General features: G+C 38.0%; 1 protein-coding gene across 2 annotated transcripts in view; it reads right to left on the bottom strand.

The window, feature by feature from the left end:
* The window catches only part of RUNDC3B (RUN domain containing 3B), a 159092-nt gene extending 139309 nt beyond the window's left edge, over window positions 1-19783 (bottom strand). Inside the window, exon 1 of one of the 2 annotated variants that reach the window (XM_004381494.2) lies at window positions 19466-19783. In XM_004381494.2, coding sequence (XP_004381551.1) covers window positions 19466-19572 — 107 coding nt within the window. In that variant the 5' untranslated portion in view covers window positions 19573-19783. The remainder of the gene's footprint in view (window positions 1-19465) is intronic. The other variant, XM_004381495.2, reaches the window with a different exon arrangement.
* Between the last annotated feature and the right edge of the window lie 664 nt (window positions 19784-20447).

Below are 20447 nucleotides of genomic sequence, written 5' to 3'. Positions count from 1 at the left end.
CTAATTCTGACTTCCATTGCCTCAATTCTGCTCCTATGACTTTCTATTGAGTTGTCTAATTCTGAAATTTTATTGTTAATCTTCTGGATTTCTGATTCCTGTCTTTCTGTGGATTCTTGTAGCCTGTTAAATTTGTCATGATGCTCTTCTCTGATCTTCTTAAGTTTCTCTATTGCTAGGTCTGCATTTTGTCTGATCTCCTTCCTGAACTCTTGAAGAGTTCTGTGTATTAAATCTTTTGTATTCTGCCTCTGGTAATTCCAAGAAATTCTCTTCCTCTGGAAAATTCCTTGACTCTTTATTTTGGGAGCTTGCTGAAGCCATCATGGTCTGTATCTTTATGTGTTTTGATATTGACTGCTGTCTCCAAGCCATCAATAAGTTACTGTATTTATTTATTTTATGCTTGCTTACTGTGTTCTAACTTCTCGTTCTGTTTTGTTTTGTTTTGTTTTGATATGCCCAAATAGGCTGCTCACATGAGTTAGTCCAATCACTGGTGCCCCTAAAGCTCCAACTTCCTGTCACCAGGTGGCCAGACCTGCCACTAACTGAGCCCATGAGTCCACCCACTCCTCCTATATGGATTCAGCTCAGGTGTCCAGGTAGTCGGACACCAAGTTTATGGTGCAGGCTCTCACCTACAGTCCTAGACAGGCACGTGTGATTGGTGTAGGCACAGCCATCTGGCTGCAGCAAGGGGTCACATGCTGAGCAAGACAGGAGGCCAACAGCTGCCCCCGAGTTTCCAGGAGGAGAGGGTGTCCCTGCTCCCTAGGGCGCTTAGATGGATGGGTTTTGCAGCCAGACTATGAGCACCCAATGCTGTTGGCTGTAAGGACTGGGGGCACCACTTATTCTTGGGCCCCTGTCGCAGGTGGCTAGGTGGCATGGGTGGAGCCACCAGTCCTCAGGCCCCTGATGTGGATAGGTGAAGACCCTGCTTAATAGGCAGAGCAGTGTCAAATGTCAGGAACCTGCCACTTCACAGCTGAAACAGTTGAAGTTAGAGTTCTGGTATATACCCTGCTGTACGGCAGTAATGAGGGCCTACGCTGTTGAAATGGGCCCACACAAGTCTATGCTGGGGGAAAGGCACTCAAAGTCCATGGACCCCTTATGCCTGTGCCTAGGCAAAGGAGCTGTGCCTACCCTGAGTTCCTGGCTTAGGGTAGCCAGCAGATTATTTTCTCCCGTTTGTTAATTTGTTGGCTCAGGGTGTATGACGGTTCCTACTTCTGGCCAGAGGACTCGGCAATTGCTGAAGCAGGTCCCGGACCCAGTGCAGAGCAGGGGATGGGGAGGTAAATGGGAGAGAGGTTTTTCCCAAGGAGGGGTATTTTTGATCCGTGCAGTTGGCCAGATGCAAGTATTTATCTTTCACCAATCAGGGGCTACTTCTCACTGGTTCTGGATGGCCGAGTAGACTCTCTGCCGCTGAGTCTCTTCCAGTGTGGAAAACGCCTCCTGAGCACTGCTGCTTGCCTGCCGCACCACACATCATGAGCTGATCCGGCCTGAAGGGCTCAGGCTCTCACTGGGTCAGATCTGGCAACTCCTCACTGCTTCCGAATGGTCTCTCCCTCCCCCTGCCACTCAGTCCAATTACTCAATTTTGCCTTTAATGTTCAGGGGTCCTAGACTGTCATATGTAATTGATTCACTTGTTTTTTCGGGTCTTTGTTGTAAGAGGGACCACCGGAAGCTTCTAACTACTCTGCCATCTTGGCCCCACCTCAAGATTTTTTTATTCTTTATGTTGAGGCTGTCATCTTTGATCTTCACCAGTGTTTCAAGTCCTCTTTGCTCTCAGCAAGAAAGACTATGTTAACTGCATACTTCAAGTTGTTCATGAGTCTTCCTCCAATCCTGATGCCACATTCTTCATATAGTCCAGTTTCTCAGATTTGCTCAGCATACAGATTGAATAAGTATGGTGAAAGGATACAACCCTGACACACACCTTTCCTCATTTTAAACCAGGCCATATTCCCTTGTTCTGCTCGAAAAACTGCCTCTTGGCCTACATACAGCTTAAAAAAACCCATTGCCGTCGAGTCAATTCCAACTCATAGCGACCCTATAGGACAGAGTAGAACTGCCCTATAAGGTTTCGAAGGAGCAGCTGGTGTATTCAAACTGCTGACTTTTTGGTTAGTAGCCAAGCTCTTAATTAGCACGCCACCAGATCCCCACATGAGCACAATTAAGTGTTCTAGAATTCCTATTCTTTGCAACATTATCCATAATTTGTTATGATCTAATAGCTGTATGCCTGTGCATAGTCAATAAAACCCAGGTAAACATTTTTCTGGTATTGTCTGCTTTTAGCCAAGATCCATCTGAAATCAGCAATGATAGCCCTCATTCCACGTCCTCTTCTGAATCTGGTTTAAATTTCTGTCAGCTCCCTGTCGATTTACTGATGCAACCATTTCTGAATGATCTTCAGCATAATTTTACTTGCATGTGATATTAATGATACTGTTTGATAATTTTCACATTCCACTGGATCACCTTTCTTTGGAATAGTCAGGTATACAGATCTCTTCCAGGCGGTTGGCCAGGTAGCTATCCTTCCGACTTCCTTGGCACAGACAATTGAGTGCTTCCATAGTTGCATCCGTTTGTTGAAACATCTCAATTGGTATTCCGTCAATTCCTGGCCTTGTTTTTCATCAATGCCTTCAGTGCAGCTTGAAGTTCACCGTTAAGTACCACTAGTTCTTGATCATATGCTACCTCCTAGAATGGCTGAACGCTGACCAATTCTTTTTGGTACACTCACTCTGTATTCCTTCCATCTTCTTTTGATGCTTCCTAGGTTGTTGAATTTTTTGACCATAGAATTCTTCAATATTGCAACTTTAGGCTTGAATTTTTTCTTCAGTTCTTTTAGCTTGAGAAATGTTGAGCATCTTCTTCCTTTTTGGTTTCTAACTCCAGGTCTTTGTACATTTCATTTTAATACTTCACTCACCTCTTTAGTAAAGACTACTAGCACTAATAATGTATTATAAGAAATCCTGTAAGTTTAGATGTGAAATAGTGGAAAGAATTCTATCTCAGAATTTGGATACATAATATTCTATTATAAAATTTATAATATCTTACATAAAATTTATAATACATAATATAACGAAACATATTTTATATGTAAAATTTATAATATATTTAATATAACATTTATAATATACAAAACTTATAATATTTTTATAATATAATAAAATTTACAATAGAACATTATGTATCCAAATTCTGAGATAGGGTTCTTTCTATTATTTCACACCTAAACTACAGGATTTCTTATAATACATTATTGTTGCTAGTAGTCTTTACCAAAGGGGTGAGGTAACTACTCTCTGCTATTAAGGTAAAATCCATCATCAGTAATCAGGAGGTGGCTGCCAAAAGATATGATACAATCTACGTCAAATATAATGTAAAACAGTGACTGACAATGATAAGCACAGTATCCACATAGCTGTTCACTGGAAGGCTCATTTCCTTTCTTACATATTACATCAGAGCCCAAAAACATCTTTTAGAATCAGTAATTTGCCTTGTTTTTTCAAGTATTATGCAAGTTAAGAATTCTCAATCATCTTCCCTGGAATTTGAATCCTGAAAATCAAAAGTCCCTCTCTTATCATAGCATTTATTATTTTTCTAAATAATTTTACCCAATGTAAAAATTAACTCCGGAGTAGTAGAGAGATAAAGAAGTATATCTCGAAATATTTTCCCCTCCTGTACTGTCAAAATTTCTTTTAAAAGACAATTGGTAATCTGGGCACCTTAAGATATTGTATTAGAAGTATTTCATATTTCATCTTAATGATAGCAGATGCCCAACATGAAAAATAACATTAGAAGCACTAACTTAAGAGAAGGAAAAGACAAAATTAAACAAAACCTAATTTCTCTAAAATCAGAAAAGCATAAAACCAAGAAAATGTACCATAATAAAATAAAGGAACTCTTTTCACCTCTTATATGAAAGAACTACCAATTAAAATCATTCTAATAAAGAATTTTTTACACATTTGGATCCAATTGTTCTTCATCAAATGGCACATGAAAATACTCAAGTAAAATATTTAAATATAAGTAAGCTCTCCAGTAAACTAGGTATTCAAAGCAGCAGAAGAGCAATAGAAAGAAGAGGGGCTTTGAAATCACAAGGCCCTGGATTCAAACCCAGCTCTGCTATTATTCAGTCTTTGTCAAAATACTTAACCTCTTAGAACCTCAGTTTCCTGAGTATCCAAAGGGAGTTACTGGTACCTAATATAACTATTTATTGTAAAGATTAAAAAGGATATCATATGTAAAGCATTTAACATGTACTAGCTTACATGTTAGTACGCATTCATTTTCCTCCTAGAGCATCATCATTACACTTAATGACTTCTAAGCATAGAAATGAGATGCAGGAATTCCAAGTGTCTTATTATAAATTGATTTTTTTTTAAAGTGTAATATATAGGGATCATAGTTTATCAACACTAGAAATAGTAAGAAATTTAAGATTCCCAGCTTCTGTTTCTACAGCTCAAATGCAAGCGCACACACGTGCATGCGTGCACACACATACACACAAACTAGATCCAGCTGACTGGTATCTCAGACTTAGATCATTCAAGGACTCAATGCAGCACAGTATAATAGGAAAAGCATAGGTTTTAAAACTACATATATTTGGATTTGAATGCTGACAATGTGAGTCTTAGTTATAAAATAAACCTGATTTAAATGAAATTGTTTTAATTAGAATTGTCATTATTAATCATAAAGTCTCAAATATTTTTCTTCCAAAAAGCGTATTCTCCATGTATGATGTAAATTAAATAAATATATTTTCTTCAGATGTTAGCCATATATGCTTTGTGGGTCTTTTACTTATTATAATTTCAAATTGTTTTTAAAATTAATTTTGAAACTGTATCTGGAACATAACAGTAGATCTGGTTTTTATCATTGCAGATAGTAAAAGAGATAAAAAAAATTTTAAGTCCAGATGTTAAATTGGAATATTTGAGGGATATTTTTGTTATTTTATCTTCTAAGCACAATCACCATCACTGGGGAAAACGGACAATAAATCATTTTATTTAGCTAAGAAAACAAAATTTGCACAGTGTATACATTTTCTACCTTTTGTGAAATATTTTCAAAATAATATGCATTTTGTAATTTTTACCTATTTTGTGAAATACTCTCTTTTGTAAATCAGAAAATTAAAATAGATTGTCTTAGGAAAGTAAATATCAGAACTGTATTGGTTAATTTAGTTTATCCTTCATCCTTCTCATTTTTTTTATTCTAATAGATGATGCTAAAGAGATTTTTTTTTTATTTTTCCATTTCCACATTAAATTTCAATTAGAATAATTCTATTCAAAGGAAACCAAAATCTAATGTTAAAGCTATTAGTTGTTAAAAACTCTATTATTATGCACTAGCGTGACTCTTAAAAAATTAGTTATTTAATTCAACCTTCAACCTTAGTGCGGAAATGTCCACTGCTATTATTCTTCACTAATTAGAAAGAATTGCCTTATTTGCTAAACATGCCTACTATGTATTATACGCTGAAAATAAGTTGAATCAACTATTTAAACAAAAGACAATTAAAGCATGAATGGTATATTTATTTTGATAACCTATTTCAGAAAAGACTTGAGATTTCATACAGGGGCATATAAAATACAATCAGTTGACTAGCATAAATTTAAACTGGGGAAAATGATAAAAAATGTGGGAACAGACTTTTCCACTTGCAAGTAAGATGGAGTAGATAGTGATAGATCAGTGTTCCCACAGAGTACACCTAGAAAGACTAGGGAAAAATACAGAAATCGTATGTTTGAAGGCTGTAGAGAGTTGCTGAAATAATCAGAATAGAGAGGTTAAGACTCCACAGAGAGGAGAAGCTCAAAAAGTTGAGATGACTTCCACAGCTGCTTTTACACAGACAGCATCTGCCAATTCTGAATGCTGGCAGAGTTTTGCACTTGCAGAAGGCTGCTGCTGGGGGACAGATAAACCAGCAAAGCTTTATTTATTTATTTATTTAAAATTGTGCCAGCATTCAAATATATACAAATAATAAACATCGTCATTTCAACGTTCTTCAGTTGTACAGTTCAGTGACATTAACTTATATTCATCATGCTCTTCAACCATCACCCCTATTCATTTCCAAATTTTTACATCACCTTAACAGAAGCTTAGTGTCCGCTAAGCACTGAGTCCTTTCCCCCTCCCTGACACCCAAACCTGTTAACCACTAATAAACTTTGGTCTCTATACACTGCCTATTCTAGATATCTCATATAAGTGGGATCATATAATATTTGTCCTTTTGTGACTAATTTCACTTGGCATAATGTCTTCAATAAAGAGAAATGAAGTCTTGATACATGCTACACTATGGATAAACCAGCAAAGCTTTTGAAGGAGACTGGAGAGGACTCAACCACAATCTGGCTTTCCATTCACTGAGGGCTATATGCTACAGGAGACTAAAATCCTATCAGAAGGCCTCCCAAAAAACAGAGTAATGCATTCAGCAATTTCAGAAGACAAAAATAATAGTTCAGGACCTGACAGAAGAAGGGTGCTGGAAAATACAACAAATCTAGGTTGAAAACGCTGGAGAGCCAGGGACAAACTAGAGGTGGACTGAGACTTAACCATAGCTGAAACCCAACCTGGATTCAGCACAGTTCATGACTGGATGAAAATGATCAGCCACTACTTGATCTTATGGAAGAAGATAACATTAGAAAGTGAGCACTACTGTACACTCTTGGCCACAGGGCATGAATATGCTTTTGGCCACATTCCCCTCAAAATGGGTGATGCACTGCATCTGTTTACTCCACTATGGTCTCTTCTGCTGTATGTTATGTTCTAATGAACACTATGACACATAATGGCTGACAAAAGGGTAAGCATCATAGTATTAAAAGAACAGTAAAAGTACTAAAGAAAAAATATAGTACATATTTTCTGGCATTCAATAAAAAACTCTAGACATTCCCCAAAAAGACAGAGAAAATCAGATAAGAGAAACAGATGTACAGATGATCCAAATAGTCAAAATTGATGAAAAGAACTTTAAAATAACTATGATTAATATGATTAAGAAAAGAGAAGAAAAGATGGACATAATAGATGAAAAGATGGATATTTTTACTACAGGGTTATAATCTATTAAGTAAGGATCAAATAGGAATTCTGGAACTGAAAAATACAGTATGTGAAATTAAAAACGTACTAGGTGACAATCTAAATAGCAGATTAGACACAGCAGAAGAGATTATTAATGACCTGGAAGAGAAGTCAATAGAAAATACATAAATTGAAGTATAAACACATTACCATCGAGTCAATTCCAATTCATAGCAACCCTATAGCATAGAGCAGACCTGCCCCATAGGGTTTCCAAGAAGCAGCTGGTAGATTTGAACTGCTGACCTTGTGGTTAGCAGCCAAACTCTTAACCACTGCACCACCAGGGCTCCAAACAGAAGCACAGAGAGATAAAAAAGAATGTAAAATACAGATAAGAATATGAGAGTCAAGTGGGACATGGTAAAAAGTTTCACATACATATAATTAGAGTGTTAGAAAATGACAACAACCAAAATTTTTCCAAAATTGATGGAAGAGCAATGAAAAGGGCAAATATGTGGATAAATACAAATACATATTGACTGAATATCAAATGTAAAATACAGTAATAAAATAATCTTGCAAAATTTAAAATATATGTAGAATTAAAATGGATGTCTTAGTATAGGAGGATAAATGGTTCTAACACTATTTGAGAGGAAGTAAAAGTTACAATTTGTATTAGGCATAATAAATCAAGGGTAACCACAAAAAGAATAAAAATCAAATATATGTATAGAAGAGGAAAAATAAATGAAGAAATGTATGATTTAACAAGTTCCTAGAGAGAAAAATTGAAATAGTGGAATAAAGGAATAAAAATATCAGAGAAATATTAAAATAAAGCAAGAAAAAACAATAGTAAGATGTCAGCTATAAACCCAAATATAATAATAACAAAATTAAATGTATGTTGGTGAATACTCTAAATAAAAGACTAAGATTATCAGACTAGATAAAAGACAAAGTAGTAAGGATACAAAAGATATGAACAATGCAATTAACGTACTAGGCATATATATATAGAACATGCACTCAACAATGACAGAACATAGCTTTTTTCCAAATACACATAAAATACCAAAATTAACTGTATACTGCATCATAAAGCAAGCATTAACAAAATTTCAAAGGTTTAAAATCTTTCAGATTATGTGCTCTATACAGTGGAATTAAGTTAGAAATCAGTAACCAAAACATAACCAGAAAATCCCCAATTGCTTGAAAGTTAAACAATACATTTTAAAATAACCCATTAGTCAAAGACGAAATCCCAACAGAAATTAGAAAACATTTTAAATTAATAAGGAAGATACAACATTTAAAATCTCAAGAGCTATCCCAAAGCAGTGACAAAGAAGGGAATTTGCAGTCTTAATATGCATATGTAAGAAAAGAACAGAGGCCAAAAAAAACAAATGATCTAAGCTTCTATCATAAGAAGTTAGAAAGAGAACAAGAATTCAAATTCAAAGAAAGCAGAAGGAATAAAAATAGTAAACACAAGCAGAGAAGTCAAAAAAATAGGAAATAAATGTACAACAGAGAAAATTAACAGAGCCAAAAGTTGATCCCTTGCAACGTTTAATGAATTTACAGACCCTTAGGACAAGACTAATAAAGAAAACTATGAGAAAAAGCAGACACTGCTAATAACAGGAAAGAAAAACGGAACACGATCATAGATCCTACAAGCAATAAAAAGATACAAAGAAGATATTAAGAAAAGCTTTAACAATAAATTTGACAATATAAATGAAATGGGTATACTTTGAAAAGAGTATTCTTTGAAAACATACTGAAACTGATACAAGAAGAAACAAGAAATCAGAATCATTCGGTATCTATTAAATAAATTAAATCTTTTACTAAAAAATCTCCCACAAAGAAAATCTGCAGTTCAGATTGCTTTCCAAATGTTTAAGAGAGAAACATCAATCTTACAGAAACTCTTCTACAGAACAGAAAAAGAGAACACTTCCCAACTTATTTTATGAGGCCAGGTAACCTTGAGAACAAAACATAACAAGGACATTATAAGAAAGGACAATTACAGATCAACCTCTCCCGTGAAAAAATGTGCAAAAATACCAAACAGAATATTAACTCATTGAATCCAATGATATGTAAAAAGATAATAATATATCACGACCAAGTTTTTTTTATTCCAAGGTGGCTTAACATTAAAAACTTAATATAATTCACTCAATTAGTAGCAAAAAAGGGAAAGAAATCATGCTTAGCTTGACAGATGCAGAATAAGTATTTGATAATACAGTATTCAGTATCCTCTTACAATAAAAATTCTCTGCAATTTAGGAATAGAAGAAAACTAAGAAAAACCTACCGCATACATCCTACTTAATAGAAACTGTAAGTGCTTTCCGAAACACTGTATTAATAATGGTCCTTGCCAAAGCAAGAAAAAGTATAAAGCTGAAAAACAGAGAAATAAAATAAGAAGCTGGTATGACTGAACTTAGAAACTGAAAAAAAAAAAGAGAGATCCTGCAGAAAATCTATCAGAATTAGTAAATTTGGTAAGACTGTCAGACTACAAAACGATTTTTGTTTTTGTAAAAAATGTAATACACTTGCCAACGAACATTTTTTACATGTAAAATTCAGTGACATCAATTGTATTAATCATGCTGTGCAACCACCACCGGCATCTGTTGACACGTTTTCCATCACCATAAACTGATACTCAATGCTTCCTAAACAAAGATTCCATTTTGCCCCCTCCCTCTTGCCCCTGGTAACCACGAGTAAACTTTGACAAGATGAATATTTTTAATAATCAATTTTATGTCTCTATGCTAGCAAAACAAAAATCCTAGAAAATGAAAAATTTTTTTAACTGATCCCAGTTACAGTAATATAAAAAATAACAAATGTGCAAGAATAGTTCTAACAAGAGATTTATAATATTTATATACTCAAAACTACAAAAATATTATTGAGGGAAATTATTCAAATTTATGGAGAGACATACTGTGTTCATGGATTGCATATAAATTTTAACATAGTAAGGATGTCAGTTTTCCCTAAATTTATTTATAGATTCAATGCAATCTTAATCAAAATCCCAGCAGACTTTTAAAAATGTACATTAACAAACTGACACTAAAATTTAGCTTGCAAAAGACCAAGAATAGCTAAGGCAATCTTGAAGAATAATGCTACAGTACTTATACAGCCAAACATCAACATACATTATAAAGTTACAGTTACTAAGCAAGCATGATATTAGCTCAAAGAAAGACAGACTAATGGAGCAGAAGAAAGAATCTAGAAACATTTCTACAAATAATACAGTCACCTAATTTATGATAAATACAACATTTAAGTGTAGTGGGTGAAGCATGGTCTTTTGGGAAAAAAAATGGTGGTAGGTCAACTGATTTTCCTTAAGGAAAAAATTTAATTTTGACTCCTATCCTTCACACTAAAACCCATTGCCATTGAGTCAATTCCAACTCATAGCAACCCTATAGGACAGAGTAGAACTGCCCCATAGGGTTTCCAAGGAGGGGCTAGTGGATTTGAACTGCTGACCTTTTGTTAGCAGCCGACCTCTTAACCACTGCACCACCAAGGCTCCAGGCTTCACACCAAGAGTCAAAATTAAATTTTTTTCCTTAAAGAAGATCAGTTGACCTACCACCATTTTTTTTTCAAAAGACCATGCTTCACCCACTACACTTAAATGTCATATTTATCATAAATCAGGTCACCCTGGAGTCCTGGTGGCACAGTGATTAACAGCTTGGCTGCTAACCAAAAAGTCGGCAGTTTGAATCCACAAGCCGTTTCTTGGAAACCCTACGGAGCAGTTCTACTCTGTCCTATGGGTCTCTATGAGTCAGAATTAACCTGATGGCAATGGGTTTTACCCTTCACGCTATAAACATACAAACAAACAAAAAACTACAGATAGATTGTTGATCTAAATGTTAAAAATAAGGCAATAAATCTTCTAGAAGAACACAGGAGGATCTTTTCATTACTTTGGGACAGGCTGATTTCTTAAGCAGGTCACAATAAGTACAAACCATGAAGGAAATTTATGAACTGGTTTACAATTAAGAACTCCTATTCATCAAAACTGGACCAATAAGCAACATCATGATAAATGGAGAAAAGACTGAAGTCGTCAAGGATTTCATTTTACTTGGATCCACAATCAACACCCATGGAAGCACTAGTCAAGAAATTAAATGATGCATTGCACTGGGCAAATCTGCTGCAAAAGACCTCTTTAAAATGTTAAAAAGCAAAGATGTCACCTTGAAGACTAAAGTGAACCTGACCCAAGCCATGGTGTTCTTGACTGCCTTGTATGCACATGAAAGCTGGACAACGAATAAGGAAAACCGAAGACTAATTGACGTCTTTGAATTATGGTATTGGCAAAGATTACTGAATATACCACAGGCTGCCAAAAGAAAGAAGAAATCTGTCTTGGAAGAAGTACAGTCAGAATGCCCCTTAGAAGCAAGGATGGCGAGACTACGTCTCACATACTTTGGGCATGTTATGAGGAGGGATCAATCCCTGGAGAAGCACATCATGCTTCGTAAAGTAGAGGGTCAGTGAAAAAGAGGAAGACCCTCAACAAGATGGGTTGACACAGTGGCTGCAACAATGGGCTCAAGCATAACAACGATCATGAGAATGGTGCAGGAGCAGGTAGTGCTTCGTTCTATTGTACATCGGGTCGCTATGAGTCAGAACTGACTGGAAGGCACCAAACAACAACAAGAAGTCATCAAAACACACTACTATAAAAAGGGTAAAAAAGCAAGCCACAGAATGGAAGAAGATATTTGCGTGCACATATCCAACAAAATACATGCATTCAGCATGTAGAAAGACCTCCTACACATTAAACAAACAAACAAAAAAGGCAGAGAACCCAGGGAATAAATGGCTCGAATGGGCACTTTACCAAAGAGGATCTCCAAATGGCCAACAGACTCATGGAAAGGTGTTGAGCTTCATTAGACATCATGGAAATGCAAATTAAAACCACAGTACAACACCCCAACAAACACATCTGAATGGCTAAAATTAAAAACAGAAAACCGTGTGTTAGTGAGGATGTACAGCATTTTTCTGTATGCATACTGTATGCCAATATAACATAAATATATTAAAAATGTGGGGGCTTACGCCAATGTTCACTGCAGTGCTATTCATGATAGCCAAAACATGGAAACAACCTAAATGTCCACCAACAGATGATTGGATAAATGAAACGTGGAATATAAATACAATGGAATATTACTCAGCCATAAAGAGAAATGAAGCCCCGATATATGCTAAACATGGATGAACCTTGAAAACATGCTGAATGAAATAAGTCAGTCACAAAAGGCTAAACTTATATGATCCCACTTACATAAAGGAAACAAATATATAGACCAAAGTTTATTAGTGGTACCAGGGATGGGAGGGAGTCATTGCTTAGGGGGCACTAATTTTCTGTTGGCGCTCTGGTGGCACAGTGGTTAAGATCTCAGCTGCTAACCAAAAGGTCGGTGGTTCAAGTCTACCAGCTGCTCCTTGGAAACCCTATGGGGCAGTTCTACTGTGTCCTATAGGGTCATGATGAGTCAGAATCGACTCAGTGGCATCTAGCAATAATAACAACAACAATTTTCTGTTAATGGTGGTGGGATAATTTGGAAAAGAACAATGATAATGGTTGCACAATATGATGAATGTAATAAAAGTTACTGTATCGTACGTGTAATTGTTGGATTGGCAAATGTTTTGTTTTATATATTTTTACCACAAAAAGAAGAAAAAAAAAATGAGGGCAAAGTGGAGCTAGGAATGATGCTAATTGCCTTATTATGATATTCTAGGTATCTTTTAGTGGTTGGCCACTAGCAGTTACACATTCATTTGCAACCAATAAATATAAATAAATCACTTGTTTAGAAATACAAGCATTGGCACTAAAATAAGACAAGTATTTCTCATGAAGCCTTCTCAAAAAGAAGACACTTTTTGACATAATGAACAATGTCCTTAACAACAACTTCAAGAAGACCTTTTATGATGACCCTCAAGTGGGCTGATGGAATTTTACCAACGCACAATTGGGGAAAGCAACTATGGATAGGAGAATGTGCTACAGGGCAGTCTACATACCCAGCTCTCTGATGATTTGGACTGACCCAGGGATATATTTTATAAACCTGTAAGAGTGAACAGAAGAGTGGATAAGACTTCAAACATTTCCTCTTAAATATCGTATCTCTCTACTGAGCTTTTGACAAATATCAAGCAGCAGTGAAGTACTCCCTCATACATGCCTGGGGACAGCTATTCTCTGGTATCAGTTGAGTGCAAACCAAATTTAGCTGGAGAGTTAATGACCTGTTTTGAATGATGAGAAGACGACCCAGGGCTAGTAGCAAAAGAAGATTATCCTACCTCCACTGTGAGAACGTAGTAGTAGGACCCTAAGAATCCTTGGAGATGATACTGAAGCTGCTCCACAGCAACATAACTGATATTGATCAAAGTTCCAACTCAAAGTTCTACCCCATATAGCACGACTGAGTTGAAATCGACTCAACAGTACCTAACAACAACAAAATAGGTTTAGCCAAAAATATTATAATCACTACAGCTAAGGTATGAACAGTCTTTTGAGACTTACTCAAGCAAATAGTAACAAGAAAAGGGGGTCAATCAATTTAAAGTTATTTAAAGGATTATAAGAAGCCCTGGTGACACAGTGGTTAAGAGCTTGGCTGCTGTCACAGATTGTGTCCCCCCAAAAATGTGTGTATCAATTTGGCTAGGCCATGCTTCCCAGTGTTGTGTGGTTGTCCTCTATTTTGTGACTGTAATTTTACGTTAAAAAGGATTAGGGTGGGATTGTAACACCACCCTTACCCAGGTCACATCCCTGATCCAATGTAAAGGGAGTTTCCCCTGGGGTGTGGCCTGCACCACCTTTTATCTCTCAAAAGATAAAAGGAAAGGGAAGCAAGCAGAGAGCTGGGGACCTCATACCACCAAGACGGCAGTGCCAGGAGCAGAGCATGTTCTTTGGACCTGAGGTTCCTGTGCTGAGACGCTCCCAGACCAAGGGAAGATTGATGACACAGACCTTCCTGCAGAGCCGATAGAGAAAGCCTTTCCCTGGAGCTGATGCCCTGAATTTGGGCTTCTGGCCTACGAGACTGTGAGAAAATAAATTTCTCTTTGTTAAAGCCATCCACTTGTGGTATTTCTGTTACAGCAGCACTAGATGACTGAGACAGCTGCTAACCAAAAAAGGTCGGCAGCTCAAATCCACCAGACCAGCCGCTTCTTGGAAACTGTATGGGGCAGAGTTCTATTCTGTCCCATAGGGTCGCTATGAGTCAAAACTGACTCAATGGCACCCAACAATAACAAAAAGAAGCCCTGGTGGTATAGTGGTTAAAGCACCTGGCTGCTAACCAAAAGGGCGGTGGTTGGACCCCACCAGCCAGTCCTCGGGAGAAAGATGTGGCAGTCTGCTTCTGTAAAGACTACAGCCTTGGAAACCCTATGGGGCAGTTCCACTCTGTCCTACAGGATCGCAATGAGTCGGAATCGACTTGACAGCAACAGGCTTGGGATTTTTTGGTTATTAAAGTATTATATCACTAATAACACTCAGTGACATTTCACATATCTGCAATTCACCAACCAAGTTCAAATACAGGAATAAAAACCCATTGCCGTCGAGTTAATTCCGACTCATAGTGACCCTACAGGTTAGAGTAGAACTACCCGATAGGGTTTCCAAGGCTGTAAATCTTTACGGAAGTAGACTGCCACATCCTTCTCCCTCGGAACCACTGACCTTTCGGTAAACAGCCAAGTGCTTTAACTACTGCACCACCAGGGCTCCTTTAAGCACAGGAATAGACTTTGTTTATTCAGCATCTAGACTGTTAAGAAGTTTAGAGCACTAAAGCTCACCCACTTAACTCAGGCCCCTGGGTGCTTTTTTTTTTTTTCTCAAACATAATGCTAAATTTAGTTATCTACTTTCTTAGTTCACAACAGATAATAATCAGCAAGTCAGGATGGCAGATAGGAAGAAAAAACCTGCTAGAAACAGGCAGAGCTAAAAGAAGTAACAGTTAACTTGGTATGAAGAGATAGTAGAATGCAAAAGCAGATGAAGAACTCTAAACAGTCTTCTGAGGGCTATTTAGCAAAAAGCTCTATGTACCTCAACAGTCCCCAAGGACAGTAACTGCACAGTGGACATATTCATAAAAACAGACTCAGAGTAAAGCTATCAAAAAAGACTACACTATGCTACATACAGTCTTTTTTACAGAAGGTAGAGAATCATGTAATTCTTTTTTAAAAGCAATGCATCCAACATGTTTTAAATATTGTTTATTATAGTTTAAATTTGAGCACTTAAATTATAAGCTTCAGTTATACAGAAGATTGCACTACACAATCATGAGTAAAGCACAACAGCTTTTAAAGCTTAATTCAAACATCAGTGACATGGAAAATATAATGATCTGAACACCTCGTTCCCTGACTATGCTGGAAAAAATGAGGTGCTACTGTAATTTGAAGTAGTACTGGTGGCATAGTGTTTAAGCGCTCAGCTGCTAACCGAAAGGTCAATGGTTAGAACCCACCAGCCACTCCACAGGAGAAAAACGTGGCAGTCAGCTTCCATAAAGATTCAAGTTTCTCTTGTTAAAGTAATATGTAAGCTTTTCAGTAAACCATGAGGCTTAAAAATGACTGGAAAGGTAACTAATACCTGATTTTCTATTGGTGAAAAAGGCAAGTTAAAAAAGTCTGAAGGACTTTAACAATTTTTCAAAGTGTGAAATAACTGTGCAGGGAAAATATCAGTTGGTCCACAGAGCCAAAGTTAGTCTATGAATATTTTGGAGGCAAATGTAGATTTAGAGTCCTCAAATGACCTACTTCCTATCTTCCACAGTCTGTGAAAGATATCATAAAAGAGTACTTATTTGCTAAGATAAGTACCATACAAAGGTTATCAGTCTACAATACAGAAATGTTCACTGGAAAAAACTGATAAAATAATTACATACATATATACTATCTCATTGAACCAAAATTCAGTTCAGCCCTTTTCCTGACTATCCTACCTAATTGACCTCCAAAGCTCAAAACTGTAAATATTCTTCTTATATAAGGCTTTAAACCTAAAGAATGGTGTACTTAAATAATAAAGCTTTAAACCTAAAAAGAAAATACACATAAGTTGTTTAAGGGGTAAGGGAAAGCATTAGATACAAGTATTAAAAGATACACCAGAATGACTTATGGTGGTAGGGTTTCCGTTTTTTTGTCTGTTTTTGAAAGTTTCCACAACATTAGTAGAGAATCACCAAATGCAAGGCACAATTCAAACTGGGTTTTACAAAGAAATATGTGCATGCCCCACGTAGCTACCATTAAACATATATCTACCATTACCCTGCTTAGATTTGGAAAAATTCAAAACCAAATATGAATAAATTTCACTTGAAGGCAATTATTAAGTTTGGAGCTGTCCCTGAAGATTACCGATGATCTATTTCAACATTATTTTTCAGATGAGAAAACTGGAAAATGGGAAGGTTGTATGGCTTGTTCAAAGACACACAACTAGTTAGTGACGGGGTCAATTTAGAACCCAGATATATTTCCACTCAGCCACCTTCTTCCCAACTTAAATATAAAAATCTCTCTCTTTTGAGATATAAAAAAAAAAAATGAATTTATTAAGAGATATGGTGAGCGAAATAAAGTCCTGTTGCATGCCACAATATGGATGAACCTTGAAAACATGCTGAGTGAAGTCAGTCGCTAAAGGACAAATACTGTATGATCTCACTTGTATGAAATAAGCGAATATATAGAAACTAAAAATTAATAGTGGTTACCAAGGGGGGAGGGTAATAGAGTTTTTGTTTAGTGTGCAGTGAGTTTATGCTAATGGTGGTGGAAATAATTTTGAAAACGACAGTGAGAATGGCTGCAGAACTTAAAGAATGTTTCTATGCCACTAAATTACACATGAAGAAATTGTTGAATTGGTGTATGTTTTGCTATGAATATTTTCACCACAATAGGGAGAGAGAGAGAAGTGAAATACCCAGGGTTGGGAACTCTGAAAAGTAGAGAAAAGTAGCAAAAATGCATAAATATTTGATTTGTCCATTTTGCTGAATCTGAGGCAGGCTGGCTACTTAAAATTTACAAATGGCCTACAGTGACTTTGAAACAGACCTAATTACTAGACATGGATAATAATTTATATACACTATCAATTATTTGGACATCAAGAGCTACTTTAGTAATATAATCCACATAAATAAATACACAAGTTGAAATCTAAGCCAGAAGTTGAAATTTATTTTAGCTACTATATTAAATCTCTGGGTACACTATAACTAAAGCCAACACTTATATTTTCACAGTAGAAAACAATAATTATGCAAATGAAATAGTGAAAATATAGCTAGCCTAGCCAGGTGTCCACACAAATCAGTGCAATGTGACTGAAATTTCTTAAACGTTACTTACAATGCTATAATTTAAATAAGGCTCAGATACAAGTCCCTTTCTTCTCCTGTACCGCCTCTGATGAAGGCACAAATGAACAATAAAATAATCAAAATCGGACAAGACAAAAATAGAGAAGCAAAAGGAACAGCACCCACCACTGAATTTACTCATTCAATAAATATATACCGAGTGTCAGATGCTATAATAGGAAGAATACAAAACAACAACAAAATAACCTGAACAAAAGCGAGAGATCAATGTCCTTGTGAAGCTTAGAGCTGATGGAGCTTTTACAGATATATTATCCTAAGAAGTACTGTATATGTTGAAGCCTGCTTGAAACCATCTTCATTTAAAAAAAAAAAAAAAAGGTAATTTTTAATTTTTCTTAAACACAGGTAAAAAAATCAGACTTGCTTATTTTTCTATTTGTCCTAGTTTTAAAAAAGATTTACTTAAATAAAAAAAAATTTCATACAGCCTCTCTCTCTCAAAAGATTGCATCCTGGACTGCACAAATGATAAAATAAATAGATTCTATGTTATTTTACTTTACAACTCAAAAAGTGCTGTAAGTCAGTGAGGCAGGTCTTGCTGGTACACTGGTGAACGTTCGTAATAGTCCAACTTAAAAAAAAGTCAGTGAAAGTTTCTGAATGTAAGTCCTAGCACAAACATCTACATTCTGCTTAAGATGTCTACAAGAGGGAAAGAAGCAAATACAGCTAGATTGCAAAAAAAAAAAAGGTAAAAGGTTTCATCATCCTCTGATTCTTAGATTATAGCTTGCTAATGATGAGGGGCTTGGTGGAAAAAAGTGATCCGAAAACAACTTAGTGGTTCAGAGAAGCTCCTAAGAAACGGATGCCTAGGATTTCAATATTTTTTTAAATAACCAGAAAAAAAGTTTAAAGAAAACATATTAGCATGTTAAAAATCAATTATCTCTCAACACTAGACTTACAGGTAGTAATTATTCTCCTCTTTATGTTTCTATACTTTCTAGTCTAAGGTAATAGTGCATTTATAACTAGAATATATTTAAAGAAAGGCAAGCATTGAAATAAATCATTGACATAAAGACTAGGTATGCGCTACAGTCTCACTTCTAATAACTGCAGAAACAGCACTAACACTGTAGTTTAAAAGTGGAGTGCCCGCGCGCGCAACCCCCGCCCCCCCGCCAGATAGGTACGTACACACACACACACACACACACACACACACACACACAATGCCTGGCATGCAGTAGGCGCTTAATTAATATTTGCGGAATGAAATGAGTGTTTATATATGTAAATAAGCCAAAACAACAACAAAATGCCCTCCGATTTGGGAACGACACAGTAAACAATCACAATAACGATTACTTTACCAAAAGCTGCCTGATAGTTTAATGATCACTAAGAGAAAAGACTCTTCCTCCTTTAAATCTGACACCCCATTTCACGTTCAAAACGAATCCTCCCTCGGCCCCGCCCCAAGCCCTATCCTCTGCTGCCTCAAGCACTGGAACTGACGGAAAGTCCGGGGCCTCGGCGGTGCCTAGACCCGGAGCGAGCGGCCCCCACAGCTCTTCCCAGGTCGCTCCGGGCCTGCAGACACGCCTGGCACGGCGGGGGCGCCAGCCTCGTCCCTAGGACTCTCGGGTGTTCCCGCGCCCACCCAGCACCCTCAGCCAGCAGCCCTGGCGGCCCCCTCTCCTCGCCTCAGGCGGCGGGCCGTGCCGTACCTGCACACAGTGATCAGGTTCCTCCTCTCTACCGCAGCATTGCGGGCGCTCAAGCTCTTCTTACCGCCGCGGCTCCCGCTCAGGCCCCCCAGGCTCCGGGAGGCCATGGCGGGCTGACCCCCGCGCCCCTTTTGTCTTGTGCGACCCCTCCGCCACCCACTCCTATTTCCTGAGGCTCTAGCTCTGTGCGCGACCGTGGAGCCGCAGGAGGGACGCAGGGAAAGAGCGCGGAAGGAGGGAGGGTGTGAAAGACAGCGGCGGGGGGTCTAGCGCCCGGGAACTGACAGCTCGCGCTCTGCATCCGAGCACCACACACACGCACATACACGCATGCACCACCTCCGCCTTCGCGCGCGTGCGGGTCAGCGTCGGGAGCTCTCCTACTTCCCAAAGGACCTCCGCGGCCGGCGCGCGCGCGTGCCCGCCGGCCCCGCACGCCCAACCACCAACACTTGGCCTCTGCAGAGAGGCTTCGTGCCTCACGCGCGCTCTTCACCTATCGGACTAACGCTGCACTACCTGGAGCCAATCGCGGCGCGCGAGGGGCGGGGCTTGCCGCGCGGGCCTTTAAAGAAACGCGCTCGCGCACCGCCCCGACGCGTGGGCAGCTGTCAAGACGCCGGGCTCGCGCTCGCCGGCCGCGTGCCGCAGACATCGCTCAGAGGACCATCGCTGCTCTCTGCGCAGGCCTTGTGGGATGCAGGGCCCCGGTATGCCCGAACCGATTACGAACGCATACCTGGGACCCAAGCTTTAACGGCTGAGATCTCAAGCTTTAACGACTGCTCATTTTCCTGGAGCCAACACCTAAGTCGTGTGGCGTCTGTAGCTTCAGTGTTGAGAACGCAGCAATGCCGGCTCCCACTCGCGATTGAGGGCCTCACTCTTCCAGTAAAGGGGATTCCTTTTGTCCAAACGCTCTCTTCCGACCTGATAAACAGCAGCACAATAGCCCGAGGAGGGAAATTCCTCGTAGAGTATT

The sequence above is a fragment of the Trichechus manatus genome, unplaced genomic scaffold (genome assembly GCF_000243295.1).
Source record: "Trichechus manatus latirostris isolate Lorelei unplaced genomic scaffold, TriManLat1.0 scaffold00085, whole genome shotgun sequence".
Classification (NCBI taxonomy): domain Eukaryota; kingdom Metazoa; phylum Chordata; class Mammalia; order Sirenia; family Trichechidae; genus Trichechus; species Trichechus manatus.
Note: the sequence above shows the minus strand (reverse complement) of the source record. Positions and strands in the feature narration are given on the sequence as shown.